General features: G+C 34.8%; 1 protein-coding gene across 3 annotated transcripts in view; it reads left to right on the top strand.

The window, feature by feature from the left end:
• Positions 1-12,752, top strand: part of SRP54 (signal recognition particle 54) — a 37,371-nt gene extending 24,619 nt beyond the window's left edge. For 2 of the 3 annotated variants that reach the window (XM_006043855.4, XM_006043856.4), the window contains 7 exons: positions 205-305; positions 807-893; positions 3,590-3,663; positions 3,844-3,952; positions 8,514-8,684; positions 11,056-11,151; positions 12,228-12,752. In XM_006043855.4, coding sequence (XP_006043917.1) covers positions 205-305; positions 807-893; positions 3,590-3,663; positions 3,844-3,952; positions 8,514-8,684; positions 11,056-11,151; positions 12,228-12,319 — 730 coding nt within the window. In that variant the 3' untranslated portion in view covers positions 12,320-12,752. The remainder of the gene's footprint in view (positions 1-204; positions 306-806; positions 894-3,589; positions 3,664-3,843; positions 3,953-8,513; positions 8,685-11,055; positions 11,152-12,227) is intronic. The other variant, XM_025271528.3, reaches the window with a different exon arrangement.
• The last annotated feature ends 4,658 nt before the right edge of the window (positions 12,753-17,410 follow it).

Here is a 17,410-nt window from a genome sequence, read left to right as displayed (position 1 = left end):
CATTAAAAATCTGTTCCAATAGTGGACCTAATATCGTCTATGAAGAAAGTGTAAATAGAATTTTCAAGTCCCTCTGATATATCTATAATTCTGTTTTAGCTAGTGAAAAGAAGCTTGAGCTATGTACCTTTATCTAATAAGCTTTGACATCTAGAAATTTGTTTTCCTTTTTGAGGTTATTTTGTGTTTTCTTTTTCTTTGCAGAGTTGCTGCCACAAAAAGTCCAATTATTTTCATTGGTACAGGGGAACATATAGATGACTTTGAACCTTTCAAAACACAACCTTTCATCAGCAAACTTCTTGGTGTGTACAGTGGTGGGGATATAGACAAATCTCCAAGAAATAGTGTGGCTTTTTAGGACAGATTAGAATTTTAATTCTGCCCTCTCACTGACTAGTTCAGGAAAATAATTTCCCTCTATGATTTATCTTCTTCACCTACAAAATAGGGATGATGGTAACCTGCTTCCCATGTTTAGAGTGGTAATGATGAGCTGTTGGATAGAAGGTTCTTGGGAAAGTTTTAGAGCACAGTACGGAAGTATGTGGTTGTAGTAATAGAAGTGATAATGGGAGCAGAACTTTCATGTTTGAGAGCATAGAATTTGGAATTAAACCCTGGACTGCAATCACTGCTTTGTTACTTAACCTCTCTAGCTTCAGTTTTTCACCTGTAAAGTGTTGTAGAAATACCTGAACTGCCTATCTCACAGGTTTTTTACTATATGTGCATGCATTTTGCATAATGTAGCAATATAACAAGTATACTATTAGTCATTAATTTTACTGTTTTGGCTCTTATAGGTATGGGTGACATTGAAGGACTGATAGATAAAGTCAACGAGCTGAAGTTGGATGACAATGAAGCACTTATAGAGAAGTTGAAACATGGTATATGAGTAACAAAAAGCATTTGATCTCAGATGACTTCCCTCGTTTTCTTTTGATAGAGCTACTATAATTTTTTTGAAGTGATAAGTCCATTAAAGTCAGTTCTTCCAGTGTTTATTTTTTAGATGATTTATATGAAGATCATTTTAAATCTCAGTCATCTAAGCAGCTGTAGAATTGAGTGTTTTATTTTCTTACAATCAAATTGCCTTAAGATTAGTATTGAAGCTTTCATTGGGTTCCTTGGAGTAAAACAGGTTAAAAGTAAGCTAAAATATTCTATTCCGATTTGTTTACTTATAAGTTTTATATTTATATAATAAAACATTAAAATATTTAAAGAGATTAAATACACATTTTCTTCACATTGAAGACAACTCCTATGAAAGTATGTTTAAGAGCTTAGGTTTTTTAACCCAACATAGAACTTTTAAAAATAACCTCAATTTCCTTCTGTGTAAAAAGTAGATAATACTAAGTATCTTCTTCATAGAGTTGTGAAAATGAGCTGATATATATATGTATATAAAATGTCTAGCACATCAGGAACATTTAACATATATTATTATTGATCATTTCTGTTTTTCTCAAAATGACATGACTCTTATTAATTTCCATGACCACTTACTATCCTGCCTCTGCTCCTTCTCACTCATCTTGTCAGGTACCTATGTCTTTCCATCCTAGATGGTGGTGTTTTCTAGTGATCATTTCTAGGTCATCATCTTTCCCTGAGCTTCAGACTCAGATCTGTATGTTTGCCAGACTGTGCTTTGATGTTCCGTAGACACTGATTTCAATTTGTCCTTATCTTCCCATTTCAACCTCCCACCCCAGTGTTGCCATCTGTGAAAGTTAACATCATTTGTCTTGTTTCCAAAGTCAGAAACTTGGGTGTTGTCATCCACTCATGTCTTCCTCACTCTGCCCAGTCCTTTTCCCATTAATTATTAGTTCTAGTATTTCTACTCCTAATTATCTCCATTCCGTCCCCTACTTCCCAGCAGCTATTTAAATTAATCTCTTCTCTAGATTGTTTATTCTAAGGCTTTTTAACAGGTTTTACAGTTTTTTGGATTATTTCCCTTGGTCCTGTTTTTTTAAACTCCGGCCAAAATGATCTTTCAGAAATGCAGATTTGATCCTATTACTACTACTTTTCTTAAAATCTTTCAGTGTCTTCCCGTTGCCCTTGTAGTGTTTTTGAATGACTCCACCATCTAAACCCCATCTTCTGAGTCATGTTTTGACACTGTTGTTCTTAGCATTCCATGTGCCAGTCATGCTAAATTTCTGTCAGTTTCTCAAATGTACGCTACAGTCTTTTTTACCTTGCTGGCCCTCTGCCTGTCAGATAGTTATCCTCTCTTCTTCCTATTTCTGTCCTCCTTTACCCCCAGCCAAACTGGCTCACTCATACTTCCAAGTCTCTACTTAAATATGCTTCAGGAACATTCTACCTTATCCCTAGGCTTGGAACCCCTGCCATGTGTTTCCACTGGACCCTGTAATTATTATATTATTCATCACAATTATTTTGATGTCTGTCTTCGCTGCTTGAAGTTGAAGATTGGTTTCTAATATATTCCCAGACAGCCTGCTTTCTAACACCTAGGTCTCTCTTTAGGTCTGTGCCCTTGGTCAGGGGCCTCCTTACTTCCAAATGTAGTGAACTTTCTCTTTTCTCTTGGCTCCCAAAATTTAACAGTGTTATTCGCCTTTTACATTTTCAAACTCTACGCTTGGGTTCCATGACAGTGGACAGTGGACTTCCTATATCATCTTAACTTCCATTGTCATTTCTGCATAATGGCCAAATATCTATTTCAGCCTTAACCTGCTCTACCACTGTTTAATTCTATATTTCTGGCTGCCTAGAACATTTCTTTTGATGTATTTTACTGCTCCTTCAAATTCAGAATGCCTAAAACCAAGTATGTTCTTTTTTATATCATAGCACAAAAATTGAAAATAGTCTTTCTCTAACTGAAGTTAATTTGCATAATAATGAAATGCTCAGATTCTAAGGATATCATTCCATTAATTTTGACTAATGTTCGTTGGGAAACAGAACATTTCCATTACTCTAGGAAGTTTGCTTATTCCCCTTCCCAGTAAAGCTTCATATAGGAATCCTAGAGTGTATATGTATATATGTTTTTTCCCCACCTGGTTTCCCTGACTCAGCATAATAGTTTTGATATTTATCCAAGTGGTTTTACTTATCTGTACCCTGTTCTTTTATAGCTGAGTAGTATTTCATCCAGAGTCGACCTATTTTCCAGTTTATTGACAGTTTAGCTGTTTAAGAAGCTCCAAATAATCTAAAACAGTTTTGCCATTTTTACATTCTCATCAGCAATATATGAGAGTTCTGCTTGTTCTATATCCTCTAACTTTTGGTGGTGTCAGATATTTTAATTTCAGTTATCCTAGTATGTATAGATTGTTTCCTTTGTTTTCACATTTCCTGTGTATATTTATCCATTTTCTCTGATAAAATATGAGCTTCTATAGGATAGGATGTCTCCATGGCATTCATCCTGTAATCTTATGTAACTTCTCAGTGAATATTTATTGATTGGCTATTTTATAAGTGTGCTTCAAGATGAGCCCATGATTAAGGAAAATATTAGTTTTATTGAATGGAAATGTTCACTCTCTAATATATTTGCATCATTTATATTGTATTTCAGGTCAGTTTACGTTGCGAGACATGTATGAGCAATTTCAAAATATCATGAAAATGGGCCCCTTCAGTCAGATCTTGGTTAGTTTTTTTCTAACCTCTATTAACTTTGTTACAATTTCTAAGAGTGGATACACTTGCTTTAATTATTTTAATATTTGGGTAAAAATAGTTACTTTTAAAATTTAATATTAAAGCCATTAGTTAAATGTGAACAATCTCAAGCTATTACTGATTTTTATGTTTAAATATATGTTTTAGGGGATGATCCCTGGTTTTGGAACAGATTTCATGAGCAAAGGAAATGAACAAGAGTCTATGGCAAGGCTAAAGAAATTAATGACAATAATGGATAGTATGAATGATCAAGGTAAGATTTCTTGACTTGGAGGACCGTGTTCTCAATACCAGCAAGTTGAGACTTTCACTGTGTTCTTGTGGACAAGATGGGAAAAATTTTAGAATGAGCGATTATTATTTGGGAGATTTATAGCTGCTTGAAAGCTCTTGCTCAAAAGTTATGATTATTGGGTTGACTTCATCTTTGAGAGAAATGTCTAGTACAGTGCTTCTCCAAATGAGTTCTGTGATGAGAATACCAGTTCTTTAGGGTGTTGATAGAAATAACTTGAAAGGGGAGTCCTGTAGTCAGATAATCTGGGTTTTTTAAAAAAACTGGTACATTTATTTATTGCATGTCTTCTCAGACCTCTAATATGCTCACAGAAAATGGGAATCTTTAAGAGAGGGACAGTTTAAGCAATATTTACCAACTTACTTTGCTCTGAAACTCTAAGGTTTCAGTCTTCTCAAATATACTGCTCTCTGTAGTTCTAGATTATCCCTCCCTCCTATACTTCTGGGTCCTCAGCCCACGAGTATTTCTAGACTCATGATGCCTTTATCTTTTTCCCAGTTTTTAGCACCTTTTCTGATTCAGTGCAGCAAGCATGCCAGGTCTTCTACTCTATCATCTGACCTCTGTTTACAAAGAAATACACATGTTTGGCATTGAATTTTTTCAATCTTTGGCTAACTTACTGATGAGGTTATGACAGCCACAAGCCATTCTTCAAACTTTTTCAAGGACTTTTCTCCTTCAGTAAAATCCTCTCCTGTGTCTCCAGTTTCTCCTTACCTACTTATTTTTTTCATCCCTAAGCATATAAACATTAACTTCACAATTTCACATTTTCTGGGCTTTACTTCTCACTCATACTTTTACTCTGTCTCTTTTCAGTCAAGTTTCTTTAAAAAAATGGTTTGTGTCCTCAAACTACTGAAATCTGACTTCTGTACCCACCATTGCTCTGAAATAGATTATACAAAGATTTCCAACAACCTTCTACTGGGTCTACTCCAGTGGAGACTTTTCAATCTTTTTCTTGACCTTTGCAACATTGGATGTTCACTGATGTTTTCTTCTTATTTTCTGTTACTTTTTTATTTCCACTTTTACCCTTACTTTTCTTGTTAACTGCAGTCTCTCACTGGTCTCATCCTCAATCAGCCTAAAGGAATATATGCTACAAGGTTCTGTTCTCAGCCAGTATTTATTATTATTGTGTTCCTTTTGTTGAATAATATCACTTCTATATATACTACCTGATTATTTTCTATAGTATCTACCTCTTTCTAGATCTCTTGGCCTTCATAGTGACCCAGATAAGGTTATGTCTTTCTCATCTCTTTATCTTCAACACTGCAAAAATTTTTGTGTGTAGAATTAATAACTGCAGCCATATCTAGAGTATTTACTTTATCCCAGGCACTGTCATGAGCACTTTACATACAATAACCAACAACAACTCTTAGGGGACAATTCTGGGTCAAAATCCAATCTAGCTTTTACAGATTAGGATTAAGGGAAGTTGAGTAATCTGCCCAAGTCACTAGCTAGGAGATGGAGAGGCTGGGCTTCTGGCTTGAGTCTGTACTCTGGATTACTTCCTGTCTAGACGCTCACTAAATGGTGGACAGGTATCTCTATTACATGTTTGAGAGTTTTCTGAGGAATATAAGCTCCAAAAGGTGGTTCTTCTCCTTTGGTGAGTGATACTTCCATCCATCTACTCAGTCATCCAAGCTAGAAACTGGTGTCAACTTAGATTTACATCCTTGCTGATTTTCTGTCTAGTGGTTTTATTGATTATGGATATAGAGGTGTTGAGATGCCTGACTTTTCTCCTTTCAGTTGTGTTAGTTTTGCTTCATGTATTTTGAAGTTCTTTTGTTGGGTGCATACACATTTAGGATTGTTTTGTCTTCTTAGTGAATTGACTTGACTGTTTTATCATTATGTGATGCCCTCCTTTGCCCTGGTCCACTTTATCTGCTATTAATGCAACCACTCCAGCTTTCTTTAATTAGTTGTTTGCATTGTATATCTTTTTCTATCCCTTTACCTTTAACCTACCTGTTTTATGTTGGAAATGAATTTTGTATCAACAACATGGTAAATTTTTTTTTAATAATTCTGATAACCTCTTTTAACTGATATTTATATATTAGAATTTAGTTCTGCCATTTTATGTTTGGTTCTGTTTGTTCACTCTGATTTTTGTTCTTCTGTTTTCTCTTTTCTACTTTACTATGGATTGTTTGAACATTATTTATTATTCTGTTTTATTGTATCTGTATATTTTTTGGTATATTTTACTTTTCTTAGTGGTTGCTCTAGGTATTACAGTATATATGCATATTTAACTTATCCCAGTCTATTCATAGCAGTATTTTTCGCTTCAGGTAGAATATAGAAACCTTAACATCACCTTAGACTTAGTGAGTTATACTTCCTAAATATTTCTTGTATTTTCTCTCTCCTCTTTGTTCCCTGCATTAGTTCATACACTTAACATTTCTTACCTGGATTGCTACAGTAGCCTCCTGACATTTCCCTCTCTCTTTTAATCTGTCTCCTCTTTTAATCTGTCTTCTTCACTGCCATAAAAATAATCTTTCTAAATATAACAATTCTGGAATCAAAATCTTTCAGTGACAGTTGTCTTAATGATTAATTCCCAACTCTTCAGCCTGGCATAGGGCTTCCCTGGTGTCTCAGACGGTGAAGAATCTGCCTGTAATGCAGGAGACCTGAGTTCGATCCCTAGGTCTGGAAGATTCCCCTGGAGAAGGAGATGGCTACCCACTCCAGTATTCTTGCCTGGAGAATTCCATGGACAGAGGAGCCTGGCGGGCTATAGTCATGGGGTCACACAGAGCCAGACACTGCTGCTCGACTTCCATAGCCTGGCACACAAGTTCTGTTACAATCTTGTTCTTATTTTTATAACCTCTTAATTTCTCAGCTCTTACTCATGCTTGGTTCCTTCTACACAAAACTATTTTCATTTATTCTGGGAATCCATGTTCTGCTTCCTACAATGTCCCTTGCTCTTTTCCTTCTTTACTTATCTCATACTTGTCCTTCAAGACTACACAGTTTAAAAGAAACCACCAGCATGGAGCCTTTCTTGACTTCCTTTCTTCTTTGAGTTATGTGCCTTCTGCTTTTTGTTAAATTCAGTCATACTGCTTACCAGGATGTGCTGTTATTAGCTTGTCTTCATTCTCTCACTCCATTTGAGCTCTTAGGAGAATATGATATACATTTTCAAAATATTTTATCATAGAGATGTGGCTTAAAACTGCATTTATGAAATGGATTTAGAGGTTTACTGTGAGAGTATACTGTGAGATAATTTGATCTTTGTATTGCATTGGTAATCAGTCTTCCCTTGGATTTTAGTTCACTTCTGGACAATATGCTTAGTGGACATAGACAAATTAGAAGATGTATTTAGGAAATCAGCATGATAAATGGGGTGTTAAACCATATTATAAGAGGAACAGTCAAAGAGTTGGATATTTGTCACCTAACTTTCACTTTTCATGCATTGGAGAAGGAAATGGCAACCCGCTCCAGTGTTCTTGCCTGGAGAATCCCAGGGACAGGGGAGCCTGGTGGGCTGCCGTCTATGGGGTCGCACAGAGTCGGACACGACTGAAGCGACTTAGCAGCAGCAGCAGCAGAGGAACATTCACAGGAGACACGATGACTCTGAAATAATTTGAAAGCCTTATTCTTTGTGCCTGGCAAGGAGACATCTATGCAAAATAGGAAGAAGTGTCAGACAAACGTATTTCATATTAATATGGGAAAATATTTTCCATAATTACAAGTATAGTAGAATGACATAGGTTGAATTATTTTGGATAGTGGGTCATGTCTCCTGTGGTTGTTAAGATCAAGGTTAGGTGATCACTTATTAGGGGATATTGTGGAGAGAATGCAGACATAATAGAAATTTTGTACCTGAGATTGTATGCAACTAAGGCTATGAGAAATGGACCTTGTATTCTAAGAGTTACCAGAACATTGGAGGTGTTTATGTTATGTTCATTCTTTATGTTACAGAAAGAATTAAATACTAGTAGTAATTACTTGATTATATAGGAAATATAACAGTTATTCTGTTGATTATAGATAGAACCTACCTACTTCTACTTGTTTATTTGCCTAAATTTATGATTTAAAGGATAATAGTTATTTAGAGCTAAGGTGAGCACTTTAGTTGCTTTTTGAAATATACCTCTGGTATATATTCTGAAGAGCACTTGGACTTGAAATATGGAAAGGATGGACAAAAAGTTTTTTCGAAGAAAAGACATTTTTCTGTAAGGTGAGTATGTGTGTATTTGCTTTATTGTTTTTATAGCTTATGAATATTATAAATACTCTTTTGAATATATTCCATGTTTGGTTTTTAAAAATCAGAGGCAGACACAGCAGATGATAACAGCATTTGTTAAATCTGGCTGGTGGTTTGACCATTGTATTTGTTTTTGTGTACGTGAGATCCTTAGATGTAAGTGCTTCGACAGTGAAGGGTAGTTGTGTGTGCATGAAAGTAACTGGCCCTTGCCTGCAGAGCTCGACAGCACTGACGGCGCCAAGGTTTTCAGTAAGCAACCAGGGAGGATCCAGAGAGTAGCGAGGGGGTCGGGCGTGTCAACACGAGATGTCCAAGAACTTCTGACCCAATATACCAAATTTGCACAGATGGTGAAAAAGATGGGAGGTATCAAAGGACTTTTCAAAGGTAAGAGGAATAAGCACATCATTATTTGACACTCTGAAAGGAAAGAAAGAGGTTGAGAAACTGAAAATTAAAGTCAGGAAGAACTGCCAGTATTCGAAAATATACTGCTGAATTTCATGTTTTATTCAAGTCCTTCCAGAATTTATAATGTGATCAGTTCTTGTGTCAATTTCTGTTTAGTCTCCGATGAAGCCAGGGATTTTTTCTGTTTTGATCAGAAACATAGGAGATGCTGAGTAAGTTTGGTAATAATTCAGTATTTTTCAGTTTAATGGTCAGTTTTTTAATATGTGTTTTAGATTACTCATATTTAACATTTCTTTGTACATTTACTAGTTTAAATTTTCTTGGTGAATCCCCTCTTTTTTATGTTTCTTGATCCATTTGTTTTATTTTTTCCCTTATTGCTTTGTAATAACTCTTTAAAATTCTTGGATTATATCTGCAAATATTTTCCCCAGTTTTTCATTTGCCTTTCATTTTTATATTTTTAATTAAAACTGAAGTTTTCACTTTTAATGCAGCCAAACCTTTTGGTATGATTTCTTTTATGCTCATAAAAGCCTTCCCCATGTTGGTACCACAATGTGAAAGTGATAATCACTTAGTCATGTCTGATTCTTTGCAACCCCATGAACTGTAGCCCCCAGGCTCCTGTGTCTATGGAGCTCTCCAGGCAAGAACACTAGAGTGGGTAGCCATTCCCTTCTCCAGCATCTTCCCAACCCAGGAATCAGACCCATGTCTTCTGTATTGCAGGCAGATTCTTTACTGTCTGAACCACCGGGGAAGCTCTGATACCTATGTTTTCTTCTACTCATTCTGTTTTTTTTTTTCTGTTTTTTTTTTTTTTTTTTTTTTTAATTTTACTTTTTATCCCACTTAGAATGTATTTTGCTGTGTATTATCTAAGGTAAAAAGATAAGTTTGTTTTTCCAAAGAGTTAAAGTCAACTGTCCTAGCCCTGTCTTTAAATTTTTTTCTCTATCTTAACACTATTAAAGTGAATTTATTATCTAAGAAATCCTGATTAGGCAAGCTCCGAAGATGAATAATATCCCTGAATAGGTTTCTAAAACAGAAGAGTATTTACATATCACCTTTCGTCTTTTGACAGTTTCCTTATTTTTCTTGCCTGCTATATCCTGTTTTCTTCTTTGTGACAAGGGAGAAAAGTTAGACAAACTTGTTTAAAATTGGTTATATTTCCTAACACCACATACTATTTCAGATAGTGATTTATAAATACATTAAGTCAGTTTAACATCTTTCCCAAATGACCCTGACTGTTCATGATAGAACTACTGCAGATCCGTTGGTCAGATCTTAAGTCTGAGCCTTGACTACTCAGTAAAGGCACAACCAGATGAAGTGGGCAGTGAATTTGGTGCACATTCTTGTCACACCAAAGCCTTAATAATGTTTTGAAGTTTTAAGTCCTCAGAGACAAAAACTTACAATAACTCACCAGTGGTCATAGAATTCACATCTTACACAGATTTATTAATTAGGAAACTTTTTAAAATTTTTATCATGTTTTATAAAAAACATATCTTCTTTCATTCGTAGTTCTTAACTCATTTAATTTATTCATATTAGCCAGCTTTGATCAGAGAATCAGGGTCAGCTTTGATTTGAATTTTCACAAATGTTCCTGAGAAGTACCAGAGTTAATGTTTCTTTGAATTAGTTTTGCTGAAGCAAGCTCTACTTATTCATTGCTGTTGCATCAATGATCTCTTTGATTTTCTGTGTATTAAGAGCACAGCAGTTATTCCCTAAAGGATGCTTTTCTCTCTTCTGCCCCAGTGTGCATCTCTTTCAATGGTTGCCTTTTTGCTGTAGAATCTCACTGAGTGTGTAGAAATTCACTGATAAATGGAGTTTCATTATTTTTTTTCTATTCTCTGAAGCTTTTTATTTATAGTAACTTCTTAGATATATACATCTTGAGGTTCTCTCAGACTCTTTCTTTCATAACCATTTATCAGTAATCCATTCTTGTTCCCAGTTAACCCATATCTTTAAAATTTTTTGTTCAGCATTATACCATATTACTACTGAACAATTGTTACAGCTTACTGTTAATAACCATTGGATATAGTTTTGCTTATAGTGGCTCATTTCACAGGTATAAGTAAAAGTGTTAAAAATTTTAGTCCTTAAAAGCCCCTTAAATGTCCCTTAATATTGAATTTCACTTTTTCTTTCTCAAAAATATATATGTAATTGGGATAAAGATTAGAAGGGAATATGTACAAATAGAAATAATTGTGTTAGAGTAAGATTATAGGGTTTTTCTTCATATTTACTCAATTTCTATGATATCCTGATTATATTACAGTCTATACTGACACAAAAATTGTTTCAGGTGGTGACATGTCCAAGAATGTGAGCCAGTCACAGATGGCAAAATTGAATCAACAAATGGCCAAAATGATGGATCCAAGAGTTCTTCATCATATGGGTAATTACAAAGTTGTTGCCAGTTGCTAATACATGGTTTAGTTTATAAGGATTGAGGTTTGTTTTTTTTTTTTTTAAGGATTGAGTTTTAATAAGCCTTCTGTTGTTAATCGAAAATCAGATCAAACAGCGTATGGTGGAAAAGGCCCATCTAATTTCTAAGTGGAATGGTTGTAATAGTGTTGTATAAGCTGAGGTTTCATTCACTCCCCTGCTGCTGTTTGTGACTTCTGAGCAAGCTACTTAATCATCTTTTTTTAAAAAATATATATTTGGCTACACACAGGGTCTTAGTTGTGGCATGTGGGATCTAGTTCCCTGACCAGGGATCGAACCCATGCCCCCTGCATTGGAAGCACAGAGTCTTAGCCACTGGACTACCAGGGAAGTCCCAAAATTGTATTTTTATTTCTTTTCATTTTATGGCCATGTGGACCACCTTGGACCACCAGGGAAGTCCCTAATCATCTTTTGTTAATGCTTCTTCTGGTGACTTTTTGCCTTAGTTTAGGAACTGGATAGTTTTAGTGATGAGACTTTGAAATTACATAACGATTTTGAAAACCAAGTTCCACTTTTACCATGTAACCTATGAAAAGTTCCTTAAACTTTCTGAACCTCACTTTCTCCTGTAAAATCACAGGTCATATCTTATCAGGAAATTAGTACAGTTCTGGGCATATAGTAGATATTCAATAATGATGAATTGTTTTCTTACTTGAAGCACTGCATTAACTACAGCTCCAATTTATTACTATTTGTAAGACTCAGACTTCCCAGAGGGAAATATTTTTGTTTCAATTTACTGACTCCCTACTGTGTGATAGGTACTGTTTGTTCTAAGATCTTTTCGTGTAGTTTGTATTCCTCATAATGAGATGAAGTAAGTTGTTTATTCTCTTTTATAGATGAGGATACAGGTGATAATACCAATTTTTATGTACTTCACGGCTGGTGACCAAATTGCAGTCAGAACCCAGTATATTTTTTAGAAGTTTAACTACTTATTAGGCAAAAGTAGCAGATGTTTCAGGTTCTGTATAATAATTACCTGATTTTATTCCACTCTCACTCTAGGTGGTATGGCAGGACTTCAGTCAATGATGAGGCAATTTCAACAGGGTGCTGCTGGCAATATGAAAGGCATGATGGGATTCAATAACATGTAAAGAAGATGCCTTAATATAAAATGACTCTGTTGATTACATTATTTGCTGAGACCTCAGAATTTCCCCTCCTTTTTGCAAATGGGAAAAAAAAAAAAGTATTTTTCTTGCCTGTCTTGCCCCCTTTCTTTCTCTTCTTGTCTTTTTCCCCTTCCTTTTCTTTTTCTTTTCTTCCTTTTTCCCTTCCTCCCTTTCATATGGGAGGAATATATGGTTGTTGTGGAAATCATTATATTTTTGCTTTAGATTTTCTTTTCTGTTAATTTCAACCATCCTAACACTTCTGAAGTTAAATCATGATGTAAAATTTTAGTACTTAAAAGTTTTTAATTGTCTCAAAGGCCAACCATTACCTTTGTAAACAGTCCTGGTCAGTAGTTACATGATGTCTCAATAAAAGTGCTATACAATAAACTTCAAAGTCATTATAAGTTAAGGGGTTGTTAACTTTCTTTATGGTTTGAAATGATCAGTGTATCATGTTAAAAGGCAGACAAAGATAATATTTAAAACTGTTCCCAGAAGTATACCTTTATTGGGACACATGGTAGAGTAACCTAACCATTAGTATTAGGAATTTTTGTTTAACTTGAAATAATGAAGATAATTTTGCCATAGAAAATCTTAACTCTGACATTTAAATTGAAATTGTGAATTTGGTTATAGTTCACAATTTAATGTTTGGTATATAACTTTCATTTTTTTTACCTCATATTTTTGAAGCCTTAAGGGCAATATTTGATTTTCTTGCAAAGCCAATTTTGTTATGTTTCTTACATACCAAAAATCTGCTTGAAGAAATTGATATACTTTGATGATAATAGCTGATGTATAGATCTCCTAATGAGAATATAATTGCAGATATTAGGATGTCATTATTATATATTAAAAATAATGAGACCATAACAAGATTGACTTGGTTGTTGGTTACTTTGGATTGCTGTACAGTTCATTTAGAACAATGGCTTTTAAGTAAGTTATGTAATTAATTTAAAACACTACCATAATTCTTACACCTATTCATTATTCACATCATGAAGATAATAGATACACTGTTACAACGATGTATTTTGAACTAGGATGAACTGATCTTCTGGAGAAGGAAATGGCAACTCACTCCAGTTCTCTTGCCTGGAAAATCCCATGGACAGAGGATCCTGGTAGGTTACAGTCCATGGGGTCGCCAAGAGTCAGACAACGACTGAATGACTTCACTCCCTTCACTCACTTCATAGTCTAGTGCTGGAGAAGGAAATGGCAACCCACTCCAGTGTTCTTGCCTGGAGAATCCCACGGACAGAGGAGCCTGGTGGGCCATGGTCCATGGGGTTGCAGAGAGTCGGACATGACTGAAGTGACTGAGCATACACGCGCGAACTGATCTTCAGCACAGAAGAGAGTGAAATAGCTAGTTTTTGTACTATTAATTTTTTATGTCTCGAATGTTTTAAAAGGATCTTAAAAGCCAAAGTGTCTTCATAAAATACATAGAGAATGCAATTGATTTTCTTATTTACTTGGGTAAAAATTTTATATCCCACTAAATCATTTTCACCAGATAAAAACTTTAATATCCCTATGGAATATTTATATACCCTGTAAAAATTATGTATCTTTTCTTCTGCAGAAATGTCATCAGAAGGTCCAGCTACAGAAATTAGACATTATAGAAAATACTGTTCTCCAAATTAGTCTTATTAAACTAATGCATGCCACCTTTTCTGGGCATGCATTATTGTGATTTCTATCCTCAGGGACCACTTTTCCATTTTGACCAAAAAAAAAAATGAGATAGATACTTGGCCAGACTTTATGGATTGGGGCATTGTTTTTAGCATTTTTTATGTCTGATGCAAATTATCTTTTTCAGAAGCAAAAATAACAGTGGCAAAGGCCAGTAAAAGTCCAGAATGTGTCATTCAGCTTCTGTTTCTCTTTCCTCATCTATAGGACGAGGAAATTGGAGATACTCTGACTCCATTAATGCCTCAACCTGGCATCTTTTTTGTTATAAAAATTATCCTCAGTTCTCAGTTTTTATCAAAGTACTGATTTTTTGAAAGCATGAGTATACTAAAATCCTTTAATAATCTGAACAAATTTCCTTTTATTTTTCACTATTGTTAAAATTAGTTCCTTAGCTTTTTGATATATTTTCTATTACCAACTTAGAGCACTAGCTAGATCTAATATCATACAACATTGGATTCTTCCTGGATTTGATTATAATGTTATGTAAATATGTACAAATGTAAAATTAGATATAATTTATTTTACTTACAGTGCTTATGTAATTTTATAACAAAAACAATGTAATTATCAAAAAAAATTATAATACCAAGAAAAGGCAAATTAATAATTTAATGGATGTCAGTGTTCTGAAAGTATCATATTGGCATGTAAGATATAAGGTATACATACACAATGCATTGAAACTTTATGGAGGCATTTTTTGGGGAAAGAATTACTTTTCATCATATAGTAAAAGTGATTTTTTAAAGTGCGTTACATAAACCATAATATTGTTGAAATAAATATAGTATATCAAAATGTGAGAAGTCCTAAGTTCTGATATGCAATAATATTATACTAACCTTGAATAGAAGTCTAGTGCACATGTCTAAGAAGAAATGTATTATTATCAGAAATACCGATATAGACAAGGCAACAAAGCCAGGAAATTTACTAGAACTAAAGTCTCATATTAATACTGGTAAAATGAATATATTAATACCTATTATCAGCGAATGTAGAGATTAAGTAGCTCTAGTACATAAAAACAAATATTTTGAGTAAAAAGTGGAACACAGTGTTTAAATGTGAAGAAATTTCAGCTTACTGATTATATGCACTAAAAGCAAGTGTTTTATTATAGTAAAATAACAACCACAGAATTTGAATGAGCTCTAATAAAAACTGTGTCAGTGAGAACCATGGCTAAATAACAATGAAATGTAAGTAAGTTTTGGTCTTCTTAAAACCTGGCAATAATTATTACTAAAGCCAAGTAAGTTATCATATTCAAAACTAGAAAGCCATCACCACAGCTCTTATCTCTTCTGTTCATTCCTGGCATTCACTGGATTAGAAACGGAGTCATCTTCAAAACTCTGCTCTAAACTCCAGCTACTATGTTCTGAATGTTAAGCTATTGCATTATGGGTGAACCTAATACCTCCTTTACTTCTGAGCCACAAGTTATAAGAATGATGAATCTGTATCTCAAATTTCGGGGTATTAATTTAAATTTTACTTCTAGATCACCTGTATAGTCTGTGTCTTGTTATTGATGTGATATGAAATTTTGCTATGACTTTTTCCCCACACTTTGTCATTAGGGGCAGATAACAATTTATTTGTGTTCATTGTTGAGTAATTGCTAACCCAAGACTCTTGTCCCTTCTCTACTGACCTCTTGTCTGTAATATGGGCATACTGCATACAAGGTAATTTTTGGATACTTTTAAAATGAAAATACAAACTGTAAGCTAGTGGTACATTTCCTTTGGTAATATTAATTGTAAGCTAATGGAACATTTCCTTCAGTAATATTAATGTGGTACACACAGGCTCTTTAATTTGGCAGGCCTGTGCTCCTGCTTGCAACTCTCGTTACTTTTCTCTTCATTCAGAATCATTATTTGAAGTGCATTTATATCTTTTAGCTTCGTTTGGCCTAAAGCGTTCTCTCATTAGCCTTAAAACTGCAGTTTTTGGTACCAGTTGGATCATAAATGGAAAAACAATCAAATTGCACGTCAGCACCTGTTTGTAGGAGTGATAATGTAGATGAGTCTAACACTAAGAAAACCCCTATGTGAGGCCTGAGCGTCCTCTGACATAAAGACTTGCTTCTCATTGGAAGCAGAAGTGAGTAATATCTGGTGATTGTGATTTATTTTTCTTAAGAAACACATGAAAAAGTTTTGTGACCTTCCAGGCAAAAGTCCCACATCTATGTCATGAGGAGATGCAATACCTGCATAGCTGCATAATTTAGGAATCCTGCTTTTTTGCTTTTTATGATTTTAAAATAGAATGTAAGAAAATAAAGGGGTAACCCAAAATAGGCTTAGAGTTAGGTATATTCATGGACCCATAATTTCTGACTTTGGGAATCAATTAAGGTGTTCAACATTTTATTTCTGGCAGAAGTGGTGTAAGAAATACCCACCTGTTTCTTGACATTCCATTTGACAGGAAATACAGGGAGTGTGAAGCCCATAAGTTGATCTGTCTTTTTTTTTTTTTTTTTTTTTAAGTTTCTTTCTTGTTGTTTCCCAAGAATTTGGATTGCAGGGTAAATTTGTATTTTATATACAATTGGATTATTAAGTTCATCTCATCTGTTACTAGGGAAAGGTATGGTTTTCTTAGTCTAGAAAAAGTACTGTTCTCAGGATTTTTTCCTTTTGACACTGAGCTAATATCAACAAATTTATAGAGAATTCAGCAAAAGTTCAGCATGGGCAGCAAACCTGGATGTCCTCAGTATCAGTCATTTATGCTGTTGTACCTTTTACATTTCCCCCTTTTGCCTATGATTTTTCCTGGAGAAAACATCACGGGAGCAATATCTAGTCCCACAAAACTGGAGTGGCTTGGTTGCCTGTTCTGGATTTATCATATCCCTCAAAGTGGGGGTTGGGTGTAAGAATCAATAAATGGATCAGGAAAATCATTGGCAGCATTGTAATACTGTGCTGCCTCAAATACAGTGATCTGTGCCATCCTTAACCAAGCAGAAGAATGGTTAGGTATAGATGTAAACAATTTAAGCAAGTGCTCGCTTACTCCTTGGAAGGAAAGTTATGACCAACCTAGATAGCATATTCAAAAGCAGAGACATTACTTTGCCAACAAAGGTTCGTCTAGTCAAGGCTATGGTTTTTCCTGTGGTCATGTATGGATTTGAGAGTTGGACTGTGAAGAAGGCTGAGTGCCAAAGAATTGATGCTTTTGAACTGTGGTGTTGGAGAAGACTCTTGAGAGTCCCTTGGACTGCAAGGAGATCCAACCAGTCCATTCTGAAGGAGATCAGCCCTGGGATTTCTTTGGAAGGAATGATGCTAAAGCTGAAACTTCAGTACTTTG

The sequence above is a fragment of the Bubalus bubalis genome, chromosome 20, assembly GCF_019923935.1.
Source record: "Bubalus bubalis isolate 160015118507 breed Murrah chromosome 20, NDDB_SH_1, whole genome shotgun sequence".
Classification (NCBI taxonomy): Eukaryota; Metazoa; Chordata; class Mammalia; order Artiodactyla; family Bovidae; genus Bubalus; species Bubalus bubalis.
The sequence above is the reverse complement of the archived record's forward strand: the minus strand, read 5'-3'. Positions and strand labels throughout refer to the sequence as shown.